General features: G+C 47.7%; 1 protein-coding gene across 3 annotated transcripts; it reads left to right on the top strand.

Moving 5' to 3' along the window:
- Nucleotides 1-1385: 1385 nt before the first annotated feature.
- Nucleotides 1386-9190, top strand: HRC (histidine rich calcium binding protein). Of its 3 annotated transcripts, none has more exons than XM_033170638.1 (7): nt 1386-2392; nt 2480-2795; nt 3173-3249; nt 6414-6482; nt 6617-6668; nt 7894-7930; nt 8363-9190. In XM_033170638.1, the coding sequence occupies exons 1-7, from the start codon at nt 1589-1591 to the stop codon at nt 8397-8399; spliced, it is 1392 nt and encodes a 463-aa protein (XP_033026529.1). In that variant the 5' UTR covers nt 1386-1588; the 3' UTR covers nt 8400-9190. The 3 variants fall into 3 exon arrangements, with proteins under 3 accessions (XP_033026529.1, XP_033026530.1, XP_033026528.1); XM_033170639.1 differs by having other exon boundaries at nt 1387-2389; nt 2498-2795; nt 3170-3249; XM_033170637.1 differs by having other exon boundaries at nt 1387-2392; nt 3170-3249.
- Nucleotides 9191-13516: the final 4326 nt, after the last annotated feature.

The following is a 13516-nucleotide window of genomic DNA, read 5'->3' as shown; positions in this document are numbered from 1 at the left end:
CGCACACAGTTGGAGTAGTGCAGATTTCTGGTTTGGGAGTGCATGCTGTTTCTAGATAGGTTCACGTTAAAAGTTTGACAAAACCAGGTCTCACACCCCCCCCATCCTCCTCCTGGGGGGATTGTGACCTGTTCAGGGGCAGTTCCTGCACTGTCATCCAGAGAACAGGACACCAGCAGGAATGATCCAGGTCACTGCAGGGCTGCGCAGGTATTTATAGATCTCGGCCAGCTCTGTGGATTCGGTTTCAACCGCTGGGACCCATCAGCACATTCCTGACGCTGCAAGGAACTCTGCCTCTTAAAAAAATGCTCTGGAGCATCACCTTGGTTCCTGAGTCGCTCCTTTTCCTCTTAAAAAGCAGGAGTCTGTCTTTCCTCGTCCTATCGCCATATCCTTGGGCTTTCTTTTAAAATTGATTGGGCTGCTGCCTTTCGTAAAACCCAGAGATGGCATCTTTCGTGGTGGTGGGGAGTTCGGCCTAACTCCACTTTAACCATCCAAAATCAGACGGGATAGATAATAGACTGTCTGTCTGTCTGTCTGTCTGTCTGTCTGTCTGTCTGTCTGTCTGTCTATTCATAGCAGCCAACTCCTAGGGGTCAAGTGATCTTCACACACACACACCCAAGTTGATGGGCACTGAGATTTAAATGGTGTGTGTGCACTGCATCCACACAATTATGCGTGGCAGGGCTTACCTGGGCCTCCCAATATTTTATTCAAGTTGGCACCCCTGCATCTGTCTGTCTGTCTGTCTATCTATCTATCTATCTATCTATCTATCTATCTATCTACAGGTATATGCTGATTTGTTTCAGTGTATGCACAAGATAAAATTGCTCACTTCCCAGAGTTTATACTGAACGAAACAAACAAATGAACATTGCAAAGCAGTTTCCACCAGCAAATAATAAACCACGTGGATTAAAATGCACATTTTCTGTCCTCCCCCTGCTGTTCTCCCGCCACACCTCTGGTCTGCCTGATTCAATAATATCCGGATATCAACCCTCAACCCGTTAGGCCTTCCTCTCCTTTCAGGAAACAGGGTCTTAGGCCTGTTGCTCTAGCTCCTAGGTGCCAGATAAACCAAGATTCTGAGCTTCCAGTTTCTCTAGTGCACTAAACTACACGTGTACACATGCATATGTACCCTCTCTCTCAGAGAACCCAGGAGTTCTGGCTCTTATTTCTCCCTCCTCTGAACTGAAACCCTGCTGGCTTCCCTGTCACATTGAGGGAGTGAGGCACAGTTGCTCCTAACGGCTAAGAATAGCCTGGCACTGTGGCAAGCAGCTTAGATACCTCTCCTTTCTTCCCCACCCCCTCCAGCCCAGCCACTTCATATAAGGGCACAGCAGGGCCCATGACTTGGTGCTCTCATCTATCTTGGAGGCTGGGCTGGGCAGCCATTGGCTGTTGGCTGAAGGGCTAATCTAGGCCAGCTGTAGACGTCGCTCATACAAACGGTGGGCTGGAAACTGTATATTTCTACCCCTTAGCTCTCCTTGCGGGCTGACGGCCTTTCCGAGTTGCTTGCCTCTGAGTCTTCTGAGTGTGTTGCTTCCACCCACCCCCTTCTTCCATGGCTTCCTGGAAGGCCCTGACAATGGGCCTCCTTCTGGTCCTGCTCTGCTCATTCAGGCTCCCTAGAGCCCTGGGAGAGGATCAGCACCACCATCATGACCACCACCACGGAAGCCAGCATGAGGACGAACACCATCACCACCACGGACAGCATGATGCTGATGACGAAGATGACGACCATTATCACCATGCCAGCCACCTTCACGAACCAGGGCATCACCAAGGAGGCCACCATCCTCACCATGATGATGATGATGATGATGACGATGATGATGATGAGGAACACCATCACCACCATGGTGGACATCACCATGCAGAGCACCATCATCACCACAGTTCCCACCACGATGATGATGACGATGATGATGATGACGATGACCACCACCATGACAAGCATCATCATCACCATGAACATCATAGTAACCATCACCATGACGATGACGATGATGACGATGATGACGATGATGATGACCACCATGACCATCATGGCAAGCATCATCACCATGAACACCATGGTAACCATCACCATGATGATGACGACGACGACGATGATGATGATGATGACCACCATGGCAAACATCACCATGAAGACCACCTTCACCATGATGACGATGATGATGATGATGACGATGATGACCACCATGGCAAGCATCACCACCATCACGAACACCATGGTGACCATCACCACCATCACAAGAATGATGATGATGATGAGGAAGATGACGATGATGATGATGAACACGACCACCACCATCAGAAACATCATGGTGGCCACCACCACCATGATGATGATGATGATGACGATGACGATGACAAACATGAACATGATCACCAACGTGAACATCATGGTGGTCACCACCACCACCACGGTGATGATGATGATGATGATGATGATGATGATGATGACGACGATGACGACAGTGATGAAGAGGAACACCATCATCATGAACATCATGCTCACCACCATCACCATGAGGATGATGACGACAGTGAAGAAGAAGAAGAGCATGTCAGTCATCACCATCACCATCTCCATAAGGAAGCTGACGAGGGCAAAGAGCACCGCCACCATCACCATGGTGATGAGGAAGACGAGTCCGATGAAACGGCATCCAAGGAAGAAGATGAGGATGAAAGGCACAAACACAAGCACCCCAGGCATGAAGGCCATGACAAGGCCAAGAAGCACCACAAAGAGGGAGAAGGTGAGAGAAGCTTAGTGGGTGGGGTGGGATAAGGAGGGGGGAATGAGTCCATGTTGGCTTTCGTTAGGGGTAACCGACCCCTGGCTTTCACAAATGTCCCCAAGGGCCCATAAATTGTGGCTGTCCTCCTTTCCTCTCGAAGGACCCTGTGCTTTTTGCCATCTAGGCCGCACAGAGAAGCTCTTGGCTTTTCCGGCACACTTGACGTCCCTCTTTGCTTATCTCAGGAGCCCAACTTTCTCTCCTCTAGCACCAACATGCTGGGCCCCCAGAACCACCTGGGGGCTCCCAGCTGCCCTCTAGAACCTCCTCCCTCCTCCACCGGGAGGGACCCTTCTGGACATCAGTATCTATGTCTTTCTTTTCCATTGAAGAAGAGGAAGACGACGAGGATGACGAGGACGACGAGGAGTACGAGGCAGGCTCTCTGTGCCATTACTGTGCCTTCTGCAAGGTAACGAAGGAGAGACATTCGCCCGCAATCCTCCAGGGTGGGATTTGACCACCCAAACTGTTTGTGGTCGAGCCTTAAGGGTCTCCTCTTGCATGCCTCACATCTTTGCCCGTTCCTGCTTTAGTCCGGTCGCCCATTAATCCACAGCATGACTGCTTTCCCTGCTCCCCCTGAAGCAGGCATAAGCTTCCTTCTCATTGTCCTCTGATGAGACACCCTGTCGGCCGGTGTGTGGATTTTGCAATATGTCTCTACACTTTTCCTTTCCTTTGGATCTCTGAAAGAGGAAGGGGAAACTCTTGCCTTCATCTCTCCATGGAAGCAGCCTGAGCTCAGCTCTGCCATGGCTTTTCCCTCTTCCTGTCCTTGTTTGCCGTTGATGAGAGTCTGCCTTATTTTGGCACATCCTATTACAGTGCAGCGCATGCTTGTTCTGAAGGTCTGGCTCAGAAATGGGTTGTTGTTCCTGTGTTCTTCTTTGCCTGGTCCCTGCCTGCAACCCCCTCTTCCTCCCCAGATTTATGGATACAGTGCTAAAACTATACATGAGATAGAGATCCATGATCTAGGGAGTCCACATCTTCTACTTTACAGTCTTCTCCTTGAAGGTATCCTCTGTTTGAAGGGCTGCCTGGTCCAGGTCTGTTTTAAATATACAGAGCTACAGGGCCTTGGAATTGCCCATCAGTAGTTAGTACAGCTAACCTGGGCCTTCCCCACCATGTTAAGATAGAATCCTAGAATTGTAGTGTGGGAAGGGAATCATCTAGTTTAACCCCCCTGCAATGCAGGAATATTCAGCCGTCCCACAGAGGGATGGAAAAGAAGTTGGAAAAGAAGATTACGAGCTACAGTATGGGAAATTTAACCGGGAACTCTGAGCCTCCAGAATAAAGGGCATGAGCATTTGCAAGGGGCATGTGCAGAGTGCACCTCCCTTGTAACTCTGTATTTAATATGACAATTTGGCAATACAACAGTATTCCTTCGGGTAGAGGGGGACGAAATATTTTATGATTCCTCCTGGTATTGGGTGCACGATTAATAAATGCTGATTATATATCAATATTTCTTGACTCTGTTTGCAATCCCTCTGAGTTTGGCTCCGATGACAATTTATCTGCTCACCAAGGGGTCAATGAACTCAAAAAGCCTGCGCGAGCATGGGCGCGATTGGGCTAGTGGTGTGACAGTTTCGTATGTACGGCTGTAATATAGTTTCATAGCCTGTTGACAAGGTGACGGAAAGAAACCTAACCCACGGGTTTTCTGCTTTGTTGCGCCTGTTAAAGACACAGGAGGCTTCATGCGGGATGGGGAAGGTGCCAGGCGTATCTTGAAGACTAGGCAGTTGGGGAGCAGGGAAGAACTAGGAAAGGGAGCGTACGTTTTGCGAATCACAGCCTGTCTCTAAAAAAAATTAGAATTGCACCTCCGTGTCACTTTCTCCTGGAACTTCATGTGACTGCAGGAATTCTACATACAGTACAAGTCTGTGCCCACCTGACGCTGATGAACTTCAACTCCCATCAGACCCAGAAAACAGGGCCAGTGGGCAGGGCTGATGGGAGCTGTAGTTCAGCAACACCTGGAAGGCCGGAAGTTATCCCATAGAGAGGGAGAAGCAAAAAAGGATGGATGCAGAACTCAGTGCAGGAAAGTGAGCTGTTTTGATTGAGCAGCCAACTGAAAGCAGCTGAGGAACCTGTGATTTGGCAATTTCAGATCTTTTTCGCAGGGACAAACAGGCTCAGAATCCAGAAACTGAAATATAGACTGAACTGCAAAATAATATTTTCAGTGGGGTTCCGGTGATGGTGGTTTCCTATGTGGTGATGAGATGGATAACTATAGTGTTGAGGGACCAGGATGAATCGGGAAATTGCCACAGAACTTCTTGGCATGCAGATGGTTCATTCTCCCAATAGGGTTGGCAAAGACCCCTTGCTGACACCCGGAAGAGTCACTGCTAGTCAGGGTAGACCATACCAATCGAAATGGACCAACAGCTCCTTGTGTTTCTTATTGGGACCCTCCAGGGTTATTGTTCATTCACGATTAGTTGTGCCCATTATGATATCGGGGCAGTTATACGTGGCCCTGCCTTCAGTACTGTTTACCTCTGCAAAAGTTTTGGAGAGGTCATACTGCATACCCCGCAAATGTCCTGGGAAAACTGGGACATCCCATTTTTCCCCCCATGCAAGTGCATGAGGGCCATTTTGGGCGCCGAGATCTTGCCACGAGAAAAGTGCTTTTTTTGGGGCCACGAATCTTGCGCAGAGCCCCAAAACGTGCATTTTGGAAGAAGCGCATCTTTTGGGCTCTGTGATCTCGCACGAGTCGCATGACTCATGCACAGCCATGAAGATGCACATCTCAGTTTGGGGATTCAACATGTTGGAGGGTGTGATACTGCTTAATTGATTTCCCCCTTTTTTGGCATAAACTTTATTGAGGTTTATCAATAAAAATACAAAACTTAATATCAAATATATTTTCTTCTCCCTTTCTGTCCAAACTAAGGCTGTATTCTAAATACCATAAAAAACCATAAAGATACTGCTTCATTTCTTTTCTTTTTTAAAATTTATTAAACAAATTTACTGCTTCATTTCCAACCAGTGCATGCCCTGTAACTTTTCATACTGCAAATGTACTTGTTTGGAGTTGTTGAAGTAGTTGTTTTTGGTCCTTCTTTTGTTGTGCTATTGCCAGCGCTTTTTCTGGGGGGGACGGGTACCCCTAAACATTTTGTGAATCTTTGTACTTTTGCCCATTTACTGTATTTATTTTTCTCGATTTGAACTATAAAATGGTGGTTTTCTTGCGTCAAAATGAGAGTACCCCTAAACATCTTTTTAGGGGGGGGAAGCACTGCCTGTAGCGCAAGGTTGCACCTTCCAGAATGCAAGAATGTCAGGGAAGCATAACGGAACAACTAATAAAGGGAAATGTTGTATGAATTTACCACTAAGGCACTAACGTATTGCAACCATGACATGCTGCCAAATAATGCCTGCAAAAAAGAAAAGAAATCCACCACTCTGAAGGTGTCACGTGGGCAGAGTGGTTTGGTGTTGGCATGCAGGACAAGGAGAGCTGTGCTGAGGACTAGCCACCCAAACAGACCCAGCTAAGTTTTCCTGAATTTCCACCCCCAGGATTGCGACAAGTGTGACAAGTGCCCCTGCAAAGAAGGTGACAGCAGCGAATACTGCGCAAGCTGCCAGGTCGGTGCCGCGATCTTACCCCTCCCTCCTCCCCACCCCTTCCTTTGCCCCGGACTTGCTACTCTGGTTTCATGAACCTTAACCACAGCAGTGCCCTGCTGGCGGTAACTCCTTCTATCTCTCTCTCTCTGCAGTATTGCCATTTCTGTTACGTTTGCCCTGTGTGCGAGACAGCCTGTGCACCCGGTGAGTTGATTTCCCGCTTTGCGGCTTTAGCGTTGGCGTGGGCAGGTGGGATCTACCGGTAGACCTCTTGCATGGTTTGTAGGAGATCCTGCAAGTTAGCAGTGAGGAAAAGCCTCTTTTCTAAGTTCGGCTGCTGAGGTGAAGAAATATATGGGTAGGGAGGAAGCAGGAGCGGATTTTTGTATGGTAAGTCAGTGGCCAGTACAGAAAACAAAGTCCTTGGCTAAGAATATGTTCAGAGGTGGCGCTGTGGGTTAAACCACAGAGCCTAGGGCCTGCCAATCAGAAGGTCGGCGGTTCGATTCTCCGCGATGGAGTGAGCTCCCGTTGCTCGGCCCCTGCTCCTGCCAACCTAGCAGTTCGAAAGCACGTCAAAATGCAAGTAGATAAATAGGTACCGCTCCAGCGGGAAGGTAAACGGCGTCTTCATGTGCTGCTCTGGTTCGCTAGAAGCGGCTTAGTCATGCTGGCCACATGACCCGGAAGCTGTACGCCGGCTCCCTCTGCCAGTAAAGCGAGATGAGCACCGCAACCCCAGAGTCGTCCGCAACCGGACCTAATGGTCAGGGGTCCCTTTACCTTTACCCTGTTCCTTAAATTTAGGCTACATGCACACACTGTACATTTAAAGTACATTCCCCCTCTCCCCACAAAAAGAATAATGGAAACTGTTGTTTGTGAAGGGTGCTGGGAACTGTAGCTCTGTGTAATTTGAGAGAAAGTAATTTAAATGTGCTCTAAATGTATGGTGTGTACTCAGCCTAAGGGTATGTTTGCACCTAGCTCCAGTTTGTGGGTCTTGGGTTTTTGAGTAAAAATTGAAGTAGATCCCAGAAGCCTGCTGTCTGACCACCTCTGGGTTAGCGGATCGAGTTTCAGACTTGGACTGGGTGGTTGGGGGTGCGGGTGGCAGTGGCTAGGAAGGACCTGGGTTCGAATCTCAGCTGAGCCATCTAGCTCACTGTGTCGTCTCGGCCGAGCCACCACGTCGCCACATATTCCACTCGGCCGTTCTCCACCCCCAGAATGATTGTGAGAAAATAGGCTGAACGGTCTATGTCCCTCATGCTCCTTGAAGGACGGCTGCCAAGAAATAAGCAATAAACGCAGCAATAAACAACTTCATAAAGCTTGTTTTAATGGGGAGACATAACCTCAAGATGAGCAGATGGTTAGTGCCCCAGGAACAGCAAAATCCTGATTTGTTCTGTTTTGTGTTTTGCAGGCAGCATCGTAGATGAATTATCTGGAGCCTTATTTCAGTAAGTAACAGCCCTTCGTCCCATTCGAATCCTACAGAGAGGCAGCAGCTGAGCTCCAAAATCTATTTCCTCCCCTTTCCTTGTGTTGCAGCCTCTCTATCCCTGGAGAGAGGACAGCTAGGATCCAGCGGAGATCCTGCAGCTTTAACTTCCAGTCTTGTCTCGGCTTGCCACATAAAGCTGGGGAAACTCTTTTCTTTCGGCCCTCAGTTTTCTTCGTCTGTGAAATGGGAACAATATGAGCCCCCCCCCTCTCTCTCAAGGCATGCAGATCTAGGACAGGCATCTGTTTGGAAAGGAGAGTGCCTGCTCATTCCATGTAGGCAGCTATGGCCTCCTTGGAGAAAGGATAGATGACTGTTGACCAGAAATAAGCAAAAAGATTGTAATGAAAGACCCTAATTTAAACCCTTTCTTCTCTTTTTCTTTCAGGACATTTGCCACCATCTTTGAGCAGCAGGAGCATTGAAGCGCCCCCTGGTGGAGAAACCAAAGTTAGGAGGGGGAGGGGGAATCAGGTGCCCCTTGATTTTCTAATTTTTATTTTTATTTTTTGAGCCAAACTGCGTGTGATGGAAGATTCCACGATTCTTTCTTCCGGCGGTTGTTTCCCCACCCATCATTGTCCTCTCAAAAACGTACCCCTGTTGTTTTTCTCCCATGGCGTCCTATTTATCCCCCACATCTGTAAAATCTGCTGGGAGTTGGTTTTGAGAGGATATCCGATAGCATGAAGGGAGAGGGTTAAGCAGCTCGACTTTACCCAACCCCCTACTTCCAACTTCTGCCTCTCACGGGACTTTTGATTCTTAAAAAAGCAGCTGTTGGAAGACACACAATTCCAGAACTGGCAGTCTTGTGTAGTCTGGCTTTTATAATTAGCCAGGAAGCCATCCCAGGTAGGCTGCGGCCTGTTGAGCAAGAAGGGTGACCGGCATTTACTGAGCAAATCCACCCTGGGGCAAGGGGATTACCAACGCCTCAGTGATGCACGTTTCCCCAGCCTTTGAATAAGTTTGAGCTGGGTCATACCGGAAGCCTTCTCCTGAGCAATAGGTTTCCTGCTCTTGCCTCAGCCCCTAGGCAGGGAATCTGTGGTTCTCTGGATGTTATTGGACTCCCAACTCCCATGATCCCTCAAATTGACTCTGCTGGCTTGGCGTTGATGGCAACTGGAGTCCAGCAATAACAGTGGGGCAGCTGCAATTTCTCCCTCTCGGCCTCAACTGAACAGGCAACGGGGCAACTCACACTGCGCAATTTTGCTGCAGAATTGCAAACTGACCACGCTTCTAGATGTTTTCCTTTGGAATGTCTCTTCGGAAACGTTTGTTTCAGAAACCTTTGAAAGCTTGATCTGTGGTGATGGTGTCGCATTGCTTGTTCACAGATGGGTGTTGCATACCCTGCAACATTTCTCTGATGAAAATAGGGATGTATTAATTAAATAATAATAATAATAATAATAATAATAATAATAATAATAATAATAATAATAAATTCATTATTTATACCCCACCCATCTGACTGAGTTGCCCCAGCCACTCTGGGTGGCTTCCAACATATATAAAAACGTAATAAAACATTAAAAACTTCCCTATATAGGGTTCAGATGTCTTCTAAAGCTTGTACAGTTACTCATCTCCTCTGCTCAGGGATCATTTAACTCCATACCCTCCAACATTTCTCCAATGAAAACAGGGATGTCCTAAGGAAAAGCAGGGCATTCCAGGATCAAATCAGAAACCGGGACGGCTTCTGTAAACCCGGGACCGTCCCTGGAAAATAGGGGCACTTGGAGAGTCTGGTGTTGATAACTTGAGTCATCAAGGAATAAACGCAGCTGGGTGAACCAGCTTCTTTACAACAGCCTCATCACTCGCTTCACTGCCATTTTCTCCCCAAGGAATTCTGGGCATTGTGGTTTTTATGAAGATGCCAAAGAGTCTGTGGAGCGTCGCATTGTCGCCATAGCATTACCACAGTCCCTTTCTGATAAACCACGGGTGGGAAACCTTTGGCCCCCTCCCCCCCAATTTTACTCAACTACAATTCCCATCATCCTTGGCCATGGGCTATGCTTGCCGGGGCTGATGGAAGCTGGAGTTCAGCCACATCTGGAAGGCCAAAGGTTCCCAATTCATGCAATAAGCCATACCGTGGCTCAGGCTACACTGGACTTTGCTAGAAACCCCAAAGCTGGTTTTTTTTAATGATGTTAAGGGCTCCTGTGTATTTAATAAATTCTCTAAAGCAGGGAATTTTTAATAGGCGTATGATAAATTGCCCTGCCTTTCGAATGTTGTTGGATTTTGGCTTCCATTGGTCCCAGCCAGCATAGCCAATGATCAAAGAGGATGGGAGTTGTAGTCCTTCGATATCTGGAGTGCCGCATCTTCCCCATCCCTGCTGTCTTGGCCATCTGTCTTGAATGCTTTAGTTGAGATTCCAGCATGACAAGGTGGGGTTGGACTAGTTGACCTTTGGGGGTCCCTTCAAACTATGTGATTCTGTGGTTCTATTCTGCACTGGCCCCTTTTCTCCTTGCACGTCAAACTGTGCCTGGCGAATTTCCTCCGTCCACACCAACTGCTAGAGATACAGAAACATTCTCTGCTTTCAAATCTGCAGTTTTGTACAGATGCAGAACATTTTGCCAATCTTCTCCTAGGGCAGAGTAAGGCAACGTGAAGGTGCCCCCCCCTCAGCTCTCTCATCTGACCAGCATGGCCAACAGTCAGGGATTTTGGGAGTTGGGATGCCAGCAACTTCTGGACGGAGCTCTGCTGACTTACACTAGGGCTGTGGTCTAAACCACGAAGCCTCTTGGGCTTGCCGATCAGAAGGTTGGCGGTTCGAATCCCTGCAACGGGGTGAGCTCCCGTTGCTCTGTCCCAGCTCCTGCCAACCTACAACCTAGCAGTTTGAAAGCATGCCAGCACAAGTAGATAAATAGGTACCACTGCGGCGGGAAGATAAACAGCATTTCTGTGTGCTCTGGCTTCTGTCACGGTGTCCCATTGCACCAGAAGCGGTTTAGTCCTGCTGGCCACATGACCCGGAAAGCTGTCTGTGGACAAACGCCGGCTCCCTCGGCCTGAAAGCGAGATGAGCGCCGCAACCCCATAGTCGCCTTTGACTGGACTTAACAGTCCAGGGGTCCTTTACCTTTTTACCTTATTAAACCATTATGGGAAATCCCAACTGAAATCTGGGTTATTATTGCTGTGCAGAGGAGGATGGAATGCAAGTAAGAATCTGCTAAGCGATGCACGTTTGGCAGCCTCTTTTAGGAGTTCAGAAGCAAAAGATGAAGGGCACTTTCCAGACAACCTGTTTATTGAGTTTATTTGCTCAGATTTGTCTGTGGGAAGGTTAGACGATGTCATCGCCTTGAAGTGTGCGTTATCCCACGCTTTGCATTGCAGTTTCCCTTCATCACGAAAGGCCGTTTTGTTTTGTTTTTGTGGGGAAGCAGGTTTGTTGCACAACACCTTCCGATCAGCGGAAATTGTGCAACCCGAGTTTGCCATTATGTGGTTGAGTCCCACCTGGAACTTGTGAGAGAGTCTGGAAGTGCCCTAAAGGTACAAGCAGGATACTACCTGGCTGCTTATTTTTTCCAAGAAGCAAATTCTGTGTACACGAAGCCTGAAGACAAAACTGCATGTGGAAAAACACTGATTTCGTATTTTGGGACTATCCTGCTTTGGCTCAGTCCAAAATCCCATCTCTCCCCCTCTCCTGTCACGGATACTCCACCTCACCTGCCTTTTTTATTCTTAATTTATAGCCATTGCTTTGTCTTGTTTCCATGGAAAATAAAAACACTTCTTTTTTTTTGCTTCCGACATAGTTGCTGTTTTCTCCAAAGTCTCTACCTATGGTAGAGTGAGAAACTGGGGTGAATGGGAGGATATTTATCCGGGTTTTAGAAAGGTTGTAATTAGCCCACCTCCCCCTGGCTCTTCCCCTCCGTGTGTCCCCTGCTCCAGTTTTTATCTCTTTGCTTCTTTACCCCAGATCTGCCAGCATGAACCCTGTCCACCCTAGAGCCTTTTAGTCGTGTTCAGACACTGCTATCCCACAATAACCCGGAGTAGAATTCTGAACACCATGCACTCAACACATTCTTATGCCACTCCCTAAAGAATCCTAGGATCTTTAAGTTAAGGGTGCTAAGCACCGTTAGGAGACCCTCCTAAATCCCCTAAAACAAAACAAAAAAACACCTACAATTCCCTGGGAAGAGGGATTCATTGCTAAACCATTCCGGTAAATGCAGGTTTCCTAGCACCCTTAACAAACTACAGCTCCCAGAATTCTTTGGGGGGAAGCCATAACTGTTAGAAGTGGTACAAGCATGCCTTAAATGAAATGGTGCAGTTGTAGTTCCAGCAGTGCTTTTTTCCCCCCTGGGGGTACGCATACCCCTAATATTTTGTGAATCTAAGTTTGGTCTCACTGGGGGGCAGTATGTCAGTAGTATGAGTAGGAAAATGAGAGTGCCCCCTAAATATTTTTTTAAGAAAAAAAGCACACACTTGAGTTCCAGACATACAATGCTATATCCTTGTTAAAATCTCAATATCCTCATTCACACGTCAAAGGCAATAGTAGGCAGTGCTTTGCTGACTGGGACATTTAACGGTTTCCCAAAACATTTTCTTCTGCTAGATCCCCCTCACCCCCTTTTAATGGCTTGATTCCAATGTCTCTGCACTCCCCCCCCCAAAAAAAAAACACAACAGGAGATGATAAAAAAGGTCAGCCTTTTATAATGGAGACATACAGAATGCCTCCACACTGGTATGTGCCTGGTGGGTCAATTGCTGGGTGCGATCCTAATCGCTGTCTCTCTGGCTCACTCTTAACCAGGAGTTCAATAATAAATGGAGTACTGCAAGATTCATTGGTGGATATACTGCTCTTTGAAAGAGGCAGGGCAAAGAATTCAGGAACAACAGCACCATTCCTGTCCCACCACTGACAAAAATTGCCAAATTGAATGTCTTTTTCGAAGGCAGACAAATTCTTTCCTCAAGCAAGGTAGGAGAATATGGGAGAGCCTCAACTTTTCTCCTTCATGTGGTGGGGGGAAAGCAGACAGGGGGCTCATCCAGACTTCCTCTTGTGTTGCCTTTCTAGGCACGGGTTTGCCCTTGAAAGAGTTGTGCCTGAGCGCTTTTATTTATTTGGTCCTGGCCCCTTCCCTGTGGTCATTCGCTCTATACCACTGAATCAGAGCAAACCGCATGCCACGGGAAACCCAAATTGCCATTCGTTCCAATTCAGAGGTAAGGAGAGGGTGTTTTCGTGGGGAAAGCCTCGGGGTTGGGGGGAAAGTGCTCAGACATAGAGCTTTAAAAAGTGGGCTGGGAAAATATAACTGTGGATGAGCCCAGGAAGTGCCGTAGTTTAGTCCCCTTAGTGTAAATAGTACAGAAGTGAGGTACTTTACCACTGAAGTTAACACAGGAGTAAACTACCACTGTTGGAAGTGGCGAATGTGAACACACCTTCCTCTTGGTAATTTAATTTAGGTTCTGCGGGATGCGAGCTCATTCACCTTTGCAACTTGTGTCA

Source organism: Lacerta agilis, chromosome 14 (genome assembly GCF_009819535.1).
Source record: "Lacerta agilis isolate rLacAgi1 chromosome 14, rLacAgi1.pri, whole genome shotgun sequence".
NCBI classification, from domain to species: Eukaryota; Metazoa; Chordata; class Lepidosauria; order Squamata; family Lacertidae; genus Lacerta; species Lacerta agilis.
Note: the sequence above shows the minus strand (reverse complement) of the source record. Positions and strands in the feature narration are given on the sequence as shown.

Coding starts and splice junctions, on each gene's coding strand:
- HRC (XM_033170637.1), top strand. CDS start 1,589: ATGGCTTCCTGGAAGGCCCTGACAATGGGCCTCCTTCTGGTCCTGCTC. Junction 2,796..3,169: donor GCACCACAAAGAGGGAGAAG/GTGAGAGAAGCT, acceptor TTTCCATTGAAG/AAGAGGAAGACGACGAGGAT. Junction 6,669..7,893: donor CGAGACAGCCTGTGCACCCG/GTGAGTTGATTT, acceptor TGTGTTTTGCAG/GCAGCATCGTAGATGAATTA.